General features: G+C 38.6%; 1 protein-coding gene across 2 annotated transcripts in view; it reads left to right on the top strand.

The window, feature by feature from the left end:
- The first annotated feature begins 2,418 nt into the window (after nt 1-2,418).
- CHODL (chondrolectin) overlaps nt 2,419-10,536 on the top strand; it is a 29,661-nt gene continuing 21,543 nt past the window's right edge. The window contains exon 1 of one of the 2 annotated variants that reach the window (XM_047721700.1): nt 2,419-3,023. In XM_047721700.1, coding sequence (XP_047577656.1) covers nt 2,945-3,023 — 79 coding nt within the window. In that variant the 5' untranslated portion in view covers nt 2,419-2,944. The remainder of the gene's footprint in view (nt 3,024-10,536) is intronic. The other variant, XM_047721695.1, reaches the window with a different exon arrangement.

Raw genomic sequence — 10,536 nt, 5'->3', positions numbered from 1 at the left:
GTTGAACTTTTTAGCTTAATCAGTCTGAAGTTCTGGTTTGATTTTTTTTTTTTTTAAACTGGGAAAAGAATCTTAACTTGCAACAGCCCTCTCCTGATGGCCAGTCATGTGGTTTTATCACAACTTGGTTTCAGGGAATCTGGAGGCCAGACTCTATACATGTGCAAACATTCCTCACATAACCTCCAGTTCTCTAGGTTGCCCTTCAGGGAACTCTTATCTCCTGATTGATTTGAAAGCAGTTCTTAAAATCTGGGATGGAAATATGTTTGCTATAAGAAGGTCCCTTGTCTTTTATGATACCTTATGCATACTGACAAGGAAAAACGAAGTCATTTCTTTAAAAAAAAATGAGTATTTGTTGCTTTCCCCTAAATTCCAATAACTTCATAATATTTTTTAAAATGGAATTTTGTTAAAAACCTTTAATTTGTAACTCCCATTTTGTCATATAAAAAAAATTATTGAAGGGAGATCTACCTCCCTCCCCCAGGCTCTCCAAAGAGATTATCAAATACCACTAAAATTTTATATTTATGACTACCCAAAATGTGCTCTCTGAATTTAATGATGATCCATCCAGATGTTTTGGGGTGATGGAGAAACAAAAAAAGAAAAAAAAAAGCGGGTCTTGTTAGCCAATCCCTTTTAAAAACATCACATGTAAAAAGAACCCTTAATAATTTGTTGTGTTGGTAAGTCAGACAACTACTAGATTAACTGTTAAATTGCCTTAATTAATGGGAGCAGCCACCCTGAACTGATGTAATCCTAGCCTGAAGAGAAGAAACTATATTTTAGAAGTCTGTGCAACCATATTGATTACTGTTATTTGGATTTTCCGGAGTACTAAAACCATGGAGCTCCCCCTTGCCGATAGTGGCTTCGAGGACTGGCTGGCTTTTTAGGTATCTGAGCCATTTGGGATGTTGGGGTATACTAATACGTAGGAAATTATATCCAGTGCTTAGATTATAATCCTCTGGTATTCCTTCCCCAATAGGGAACTTGTCATGACAGCTATGGACCCATGTGTATCTGGAAATAAGATGGCCACAAAAGAGAGAGGAGCTCCCATTAAGAATCCCAGTTCTGCAGGCATCTGAGCACTTAGGTAATCAACTGTTGAGGATTATCATCCTCAAAATGGATTAAAGCTAGAGACTTCCTGCAAAAATACATAATTGCCCATTCCTCTATGCTAACCATGACACTGCATGCAGACTTACCCTGTAACATTCAGATATTTAGTATTGACACACAATAAGTATTATATTTGTTTTTTCTTTTACATTTTTTTTTTTTCTTTATAGTGGACTATGAGCCCCTGGAACAACTCTCTGACGACAGCCACACCCACTGACCCTGGACATGATTTTCAGGGCTAGCTGTAGATACCTTCATTGCTTTGAGGATTTATATTTTCCTTCCATTCAAAAGCCCAGCAGTGACTGTTTCTTTAGGATGTCGAGCTAGTGATGAAACTCACAAGATCCATACCCTCTATAAAATGTATTAATTGCTCATTGCCCTGAAATAAATTAGTAATTTAATGGTAATACAGGGAAAAAGTGATAGACATCATCATAATTATTGTGGAATTTTACTTCCCTGAGTAGGCTGGACTCTGTAATCCTTCAAGTCTAAGTACTAGAATTCTTATTCTGCAAGACTTGTTCTTACTGTAGCAGGATTTACCTTCTTTTTCCCCAAGAAAACAGCCCAATAAATGTTCAGTGCAAACTTGTGGCTTGTGAAAACCAAAGACAGGGAGGTGTTCTAGGAAAATGTACCACCCATTAAAACCAAGTCAAGTTATGGAAAAGCATCTTTGTAGGTTTTAGAATGCTTTATTTCTAATAGAAACTATAGGTCACACATAGATGATTGCAAAGAAATACATATATTTACATCCAGGAAATTCCCAAGTATTCAGAATATTTGTGTTGATGGTTTTCTCTGGAGCTGCATTCTGAGATTGAAATCAGTTGGGAAAACCGTGCCTCAAATATTCTCTTCAATTTGCTTCTGTGGCAATTTAGTCAAACAACCTGCTTGGAAGTAATCTATTTGCAGAACCTAGGTGGGGAAAAACCTGCCACATCCTATAATTCACTGAGCAGGTTTTGGCTCCCACTTTGCCAATCCATCTTGAATAGCGGCTAGCGCCCTGCATCTAGCAATACATATGATCAAGCAATTTAGCGCAAAAAGAGAAAGGCCCCACAACTTGGCATCCCCGTGGACATTAATCTTTGAGAAAACCAAATGGATCCAACTTTTGCCAGAGTTTAATAGCAAAGCTGTCACATTTTACACAAATGAGCATCAGGTCTGTTAGCGAATGGAAAGAGAGACCAGGAGAAGCGGAGGGGAGGAGGTGGGGCTGCTGACTGCAGTCTTTTCAACGCGGCTCCAGTTTTTAGGGGAGGGGCCGGGATGCGTCCCATGGCAGGAGAGAAGTAGTTAAAAATTAGTGCTAGCAAGGGGCCGGAACCTCGGGATGTGGGTATATAAGACCGCGCCTCCGGGCAGAGCTGCTGTTGCTGCTGCCGCCGCTGTGAGAGCCAGGACTAGCCACACGGGCTTAGCCCCTCACTAGCCAGAGGCCGGGGAAAGGAGCAAAGGGGTCGGGTGGGGTCCAACCCGGGTTTCCTGCTTCACCTCTGGGGCAGACACGGACCCTCTAACTTCTGTTTCCTCTCCTTAAACGCGCACCGGCGGGGTGGTGCGCTCTAGCTCAGCACACAAGCGCGCGGCAAGGGCGCGCCCGGCTCCAGGCCCTGCAGAAGGCGATGAGTGCCGGGCCCTGGCCAGCTGGGCTCCAGCGGTGGGAGTAGGGTCCGGCGGGGAGGCAGGGAGGCTAAGAGGTTAGAGCTCCCGCTGCGCGGCGGGCAGTGGTCGTCTTCGCTCCACGCACACCTGCTGCTGTCGCCGCGCCGCGATGAGCCGCGTGGTCTCACTGCTGCTGGGCGCTGCGCTGCTCTGCGGCCACGGAGTTCTCTGCCGCCGGGTGGTCAGCGGTGAGTCAGGGGGCTGCCCGCCGAGCGGACAAGCAGGGAGAGGGGACCGCGGGGTGCGGGGACAAGGGCGGTGCGTGGCCGTCTGTTCTGGGGTCAAGGCTCTCCAGGAGCTTGGAAACCTGTGAGGAGTAGGGGGTCGGGAGGAGCGGGAGAGGCGTGGCAGGGAAGGGACTAGATTGTGGTCAGCTTTCTTCCCGGCCCCGCAAAAACACACGCAGAGAAAAGTTTAAATTTGCGGGGAGTGCCTGGTTCAGTAACTGCAAAGTGAGCTACAGCGTTTTTCAAGACTAATTTTCACTCTCTTTTTAAGAGAGTAGGCCACGGGGCAGGGCTTGGCACCTGCAAAAGGGGTGGGGTACCATGGAACAGGAAGAGGAAAGAAACCCAGAGCTTCAAGAACCGCTGCAGAAATGCCAACCCCTGTTGGCTTGTCTTGACTTCGGTCTGCGCACTGTGTTCAGTCGGATGGTTTCTGAGACCAGACCTACTCTTTGTGGGTGGTTCTCAGACTCCTGGGCATACATGCGGCCTTTGTTCTCAGGGAGGGCTGACAAAGAACAGGGGACTTACTGGTCATTGTGTGTAGACGCCTTTCCTTTGCACACCTTATTCCAAGTTGGCTACTTGAAAAGGAAGTCCGGTCGAGTTGGGCTGAAGTGTACATGGTAATGGCCACAGGTTCGTGCACACAGTAGGTACCCAATTAGGTGGACCGAGTCCGTGCCAGGGAAGTGGATCAGAATTGGCAAGCTTCCAAGCATTTGCTCTGATTTTTCTTTTTCTTCGACTTTCATTGTTCTATTGTTAAGCAATTTATGTCTCATTCACCATCCCTTACTTTGGGGGAAGGTCTCTAAAAAAAAAAAAAAAAAAAAAAAAAAGATTCTCAAAAGCTTAGGATGAATGAATTGTGCCTTACATGAAAATTGAGTATAACAATCCCTACTGAAATTTCTTGCAATGTTAATTAAAGTGTTTCAATGAATATTTGTTGAATGTATGTGGGAAAGTGTTTTAAGTGTGGACTTTTTTTTTTTCTTTTAATGTAAAAAGCACAAATTCCTTTTCACATTCCGTTCATCAGTATAACAGGTGTCACTAGAGGTAAGGATAGGTGAGAGATGACATCAACTTAATCCATAGTGAAGCCAGACCTTTAGAAACTGGCATATTAAGCTTAATTGTTGCTGATCTTCCCCTCAGCAATATGTGATGTTCTACATCTTGAGACTATAATTCTTCAGTGTCTAGTTATCAATCACTCACCGCTGACTTTTTGGCCCTCTGGAGACACTGGAATTAAATACATGGTGAACTGTCATTTGGACATGCATGCTGCTTACATTTGGGGAGCAGGGAGAGAAAATCAGGCTCATTATATTGATAAATTGAAAACTTTACAGTACCAAGTTAGGATGTTACAGGAATCATATATTAGAACCCTTTCCCCTTAATATAGCTTTGAATAAAAAGTTCACTATATAGACCTGAGTGTTTGAATTACATATTTGACTGCTTTTGTGTTTATGAGAATTACTCTTACAAATGATTGAGCAGCAGAGACCAAGCTTTTAGCATATGGTGTGTTTTTAGAAACACTTCATTGACTTGAGTAGTATCCTTTTGGTATATTCTTATTTGTATGCCATAAACTTTGCAAAAGAGAAGAAAAATATGTAAAATAAAAACAGAACTTAAAAAATTGTCAATGAAAAGTTTTTTTTTCTGTATTCTATTATTGCATAAATTGTTGCAAACCTTTTGTTGTGTTTTCCTGTGAAGTATTTATAGGCATCTTGTAGATGACATCTGGAAAATTTCTAATTAACTGAACATGATCTATTTGATTTAGCATAAATGATGATGTTTACTTGATATCAAAACAATTACTTAGTTATGTTTTTCTTATGGATAATTTAATTACCCTTGGCCATAAAAATTTGCATTAAAATTTAACCATTATAAGTTTGTGATTTTATCCTTTGAAGACAATTAAAAAATATTTTAGCCACAATAGCATGAGTATAGAGAGTCTAAAACATGACATGTTGGAAGTAGTAGGTCTAATGTCTGATGCATCAATGTTAAGTTCTATGTGGTGCATCAGCTTTTTCCTGCCACTGGGGACCAAAATTCTACTCAAGTATCTGTCAAATGAAATCAGCTCTTTGAGGCTGTTATTAGGAACATACTTGTAACATATGGAACATATCAGTATAGCTATTTGTAATTTATATTTAGTGTACCAAAATAATTACTTTCTCCAGAAAAAAGACAGGAACCCACAAAATAATTCTTTATAGAAATTTTCTTTATTTTAGTACTTTAAAACATGGGATATTTCCCATACTTTTAAATACATCACTATTTTAAAAGTTGAGAAACAAAATAAAAGTATTTTCACAAGAAATAGGAACGTATTTTTATAGATTAGCAGTCATGTTTATTTTGATGCATAAATACATAGTAAAATAAATAACCATGAGAGTAATTTAATGTATTAGAGTATTTAATGAAAGAGTATTTAATGAATTTATGAGTTAATTTTGGAATTACTTTTAGGATCTCAGATTTGTATTGATTTGTTACTGACCACAGATATGTAGAGAATATTTGTGGGGAGTAAAATCATTTAATTCCATGACTTGACTGGTAGATTATGAGAGACTTAGGACAAAGATAAGAGGATTTTACTGATGGGGACATGGATACATATGAGAAAGAAGTGTTCAGGAGTGCCAGGTAGGTTTCCAACTTGGTTTAGGCTCAGGTTTCTTAGAGTCATGGCGTCCATGCTAGGCATGAAGCTGACTTGAGATTCTCTCCCTCTGTTCCCTTGACCCCTGCCCTGCCACCTCTCTCCCTCTCTCTCTTAATAAATAAATAAATCTTTAAAAAAAAAAAAAAACAAAGAAACAAAACAGAACTGTTCAAAATTTAGGTTTTTAAGGTAGAAAGATATGTCTGAAGAACATGTGGGTATATTTAAATATTTGAGGTGTTTTTAAAGTAATGTGTGTGTATGTTTTTTACTCTTGCTTTTTCTTTATAGTGGGCGCAGCAGTGATCCCCAACCTGTTACACAGTAAAGGGCACTAAGTGTTTTGCATGGTACCTCCATATTTCTGCAGAAAATGTTAATATGTATTAATTTGAACTCATTGGAATTGGCCTGCATGTTCTTTAGGATCCTGGGGGATTTAGACACATCTCTTCTGTTGTGTAGCTGCCGCAGAATTATGCAAATCTATGGGTCGTGACCAGTAGCTGTAGGTTATTGTAATAGCAAACAAGATAGAAAAAAATCTGCTGAGCATATCCCATCCTGTGGTACTATTCCATGACATCATCAAAAGCATAAAGTGATGACAGTGCAATTTTCAAAGATGCAATTACTTTAAGTATCTCTTGGGCAGGAAAGGAACAAATTAATCTTATTACTAGTCATTTAATAAATTACACATCTATCATGGCCATTACTCCTTAACTGCTATTTTTCATCATTTTATAGATTTGTTTTGAGAACTCTTCTTCCCGAGGATGGCAATAACTATTTCAATAATGTTAAAAATGAGGTGGTATTGTGTAAAGGGGTCCGAGTGGAAATCCAGCTGATGTTCACACTAACAATTTTTACTTTTTATAACAGCATTCTGTGCTGGGCACTTGGTGTACAGGTGGATGAATATACACAATTGGCAGGCGCTCTTGTAACATATTACTGGTAATAGAAAAGACCCGATGACTTGAATCCTGTTGCACTCCTTGTAATTGGGAAAAATTCATTTGGGGTTTGCTTTATGTAGAAGATGTAAGGGCTGGATGAAAAAAAAATACTTAAGACTAGATATGGTTTGAAAATCTGATATAGATGTTGCAATATTAATCCTGTGTCTAAATGTTTAGTAATAGAAAAACCAAAATCTGCTTAGAAAAACAAACTCTCAATGCGTAAGCCCTTGCACATATCAGCAATGGTAATCAATAACAGATCAATGCTAATAATTAAGATAGAAAACATGAATAAGGTATATGTTCATCAATCTCTTTATTTCATGAAATATTTTGCTTTCGAAAAAATATTACATTTGTCTACGGAGGCAGCATAGACATCTGGGTGAAGGTGTGGACTATGGGGCCAGAGAGACAGTCTGGTTCTAAATCCTGACTACTGTGTTGTGTGAATCTGCAAAATATCTAACTTTTTAAAATAGGATGGGAGCTACATGATGTGACCTACAGCACAGGACTGTTGGAGGGTGAAGGGGTTTGAACAGATTTGTGCAGACTGGGTCGTGCACAGAGAGTTTGTGCCAAGAAGCTGAGAGGGAGCTCAGCGTGCAGGTCCTGTGCCTGGAGCTAAGGCCACCTAGAAGAAAACAACTTTTTCTAGCTGAGCAGCCTATATCGCCAGGAGAACACATCTTTTCCTAATTTACCCAAAGATGTGGCTGGTGCTACAGTGAGACCCTCCATACTTAACTATTCATAAATGTCTGACTATTATTATTACAATACTTCTTTAAAACTCCTTTTTAGGTGAGAAAACTCCATTTTAGGTGAGAAAACCAGGAAAGTTTTAAGTAATGCCCCCAAGCATACCCACAATTCAAGTATAGCTCTGGAATTCTCAGCAGCTCTTTTTGATTGAATGTTTTAACTTTTGAGTCACACAGTCACTTGGTTTACCATTTGCTATTTAGATCCCAATTTTTAAATATGCAAATTTAAAAATATGAGTTCCATTCCCTTCTCAAAGCTTGTGGTATTTCTCAGTGGGAGAAGTAGGACTTGCAACTGCCACCACTGTCCACAACATGACCCAGTACTACAGTTTTGAGTTTATCAATGCAAGAAAATATATTCTAACACCCTTGTACTAGCACGTTATACATTTAATTGCACTATAAAATCTCTGTTACAAAAATTAAAACTTATAACAAAACTTTTTTATTTTTTTTAAATAAAAAATCATCCTTAAGTTGGTGTACTATTGAACACTTTAAGGAGCACACTGTTTGAAAGCATTTCATTTTAGTTTAGAAGTGCTGGCATTGTATCAGAAATCATGGCACAGTGTATAATGTTGGATCCAACCTATTTAGTTATGTGATTTGGGAGAGAGAAAGAGTGATGAAAAACCAATTATTTTGTGGGATTTTGGTAAAATATCCAAAGTTCAGTCAGTCAGGTTTGGGGAAGACTTATCATGTAGATTCTCTTTTGTACAATTTTTTTTTCCTTTTTGTAACTAAAAGTGGATCATGATTGAACCATAGAAATTCATATCTTCTATGCTTTTATTGAAAATTATGATATAAATTCAATACTCAATATTAATAATATATGCTTAGAACATAAGGTATAAGAAAAATGTTATTACTTTGCTCACAGAGGACTCAGCTGTCAGAAAGTTAATAAATATAAGCAAAATAAAACTGAATCATAGATCCTTTCTATTCGGGAAGAAAAAAGTAAACTGCCATAATACTATGAGTTCGGCCCCACTTTTATATCAATGCCAAAAGCATTTACTGCCAATATTTAGTTCTAACAGACAAAACCATCTATTCATGGGAATAGTAGAATAGCAGAATCTTAGCAGTGACAGTGATAGGAATGTTTATGCTGTATGCATGTGTGTATAATATTAATAGGTATAGAATCCTAGGTGGAAATCCTAGGTGACATTTAGTAAATTGTTAGTATGAAGTTTGCCTTAGTGTAATAAACACTGTTGCATGGTTATCTGAATATTTATCTAAATATGTTATGGTTAGTAGAGGGTGGATGGAAGTAGATATAGTAGGTGAAGTTTAGAATTCCTATCATTCAAAATAGTCAATGGAAGATTTTATCTGAATGAAACATTTAAAGATCAGAGAAAAGGGAGTTCCCCATGTGATCTCACAGAAGGAGAAGAGAGATAGTTGTAATGGTTCTCTAGGAAATTAGCCTTTACAGAAGTGGGAAAAGTGGCTTCCAGAAGATCTGTATTAATGGAACTTTTCTGGGAATTAGGGCAACATTTGTTTCCCAGCTGTTGGAGTTCCCCTGCCATGACGGCCAAATTTCCATCAGCTGAAATGGTGGGGAGCGTTCAGCAGCTCCTTTTGCTTGATTTTGCTACTGCTTGGACTACATTTGTACAATAAGGCGGTAGTTGGGAGTGAAATAGAAATGCATGTCAAGAAATCCACAGTGTCAGCTTTAACTGATTGTATATGAATGGTAATAAAACTGGGCCAGGTATCTGTAATTTTCAAACAGCCTTGCTAGATCTGAACTGCTAGTGACCTTTCAGTTCAGAATCTGAGGACACAACTGATATTCAGCAGATACTTTGGAGTTAATATCTACCTGTTCTAGTGGTAGTTGGCCCCTATTTGGATCCCTTGACTGTACCTCTGCTTTGCAGCCACTTCAGTCTCTACCCCCTCCCCCATGACCCTGGACCACTCCATCACCCACAGCCAAGGTGAGAATGCCTGTCACAGACAGTGCCATGGTCAGCTAGCATCTAGGACTCATGCACACTTTTTAACTACTTTAAATAGAATCCCTGCCATAGGTTTTCCTCTTATTAATATTATGTCTCTGTAGACTCACATAACAGTGTTAGGAATTTCCACATTGCATTAAAATTCTCTTAAACATTTCATTCAAAATGCTACCCTTAATTTTATAAATTAAACTGTAATTTCAGTGTAACTATTTCAGTGTCCTCACTGTAAAGAAATTTGTGTAGTGTTTTTTTTTTTAACTTATCAAAGAGAATGAGCAGAGACTTTTAGCATCTAAATTATATGTAGGCACCCTCTGAATGAGTGCTGGCCTTGGTATATAAATAATTTTTACTCATTCAAGTTTCTGGTTAATTTATTTTTTAAATGGGCTCCTTTTTGACATCTTGCAAAACAATCTTGTTGGACAAGTTTAATATTTCAGAAGTGTTGGAGGCAAATCCAAGTCTGAGAGTTCTTGGAGTGAAAAACTGAGCCCATTGAAGACTCAAGGGAATGCAGTTGAGATATATTTCGAGACAGAAATATGTAAAGACTGTAGAAGACAGTGGAAATAGCTTGCTTTAAAAATACAGGCACAGAACTCACTGGGCTTAATGGCATTTTTAGAATATTATCAGGAGCAGCCATTTTAAACAATGAAGTCATCACAATATCTAATAATAAATTAGGAGAAATTAAAATAAATAATTGTATTAGAATCAGCCCCTGGGACTTTCATGATTATTTCTCAAGGATGATTTATTTCAGACTGATTTGTCCTCTTGAAATCTCTTTAATCCCATTTTCCTGCAGTCATTCATACTAACGTTTTATTTTTCATTAACAATTAGTTGGGGCTGTCCATTCATTTGTTTATGTTATTCAGTGTGGTGCTCCTGGGTCCAGATCACAGTTAATGAGACAGAGAGGACAACTGGCTGGCTGGCTTGCATTGCTACATCTACTTTATTAGATGGCAGTTCTCAGCTTGGACCATGATATTGAAT

Source organism: Lutra lutra, chromosome 1, assembly GCF_902655055.1.
Source record: "Lutra lutra chromosome 1, mLutLut1.2, whole genome shotgun sequence".
Taxonomy (NCBI): Eukaryota; Metazoa; Chordata; class Mammalia; order Carnivora; family Mustelidae; genus Lutra; species Lutra lutra.
Note: the sequence above shows the minus strand (reverse complement) of the source record. Positions and strands in the feature narration are given on the sequence as shown.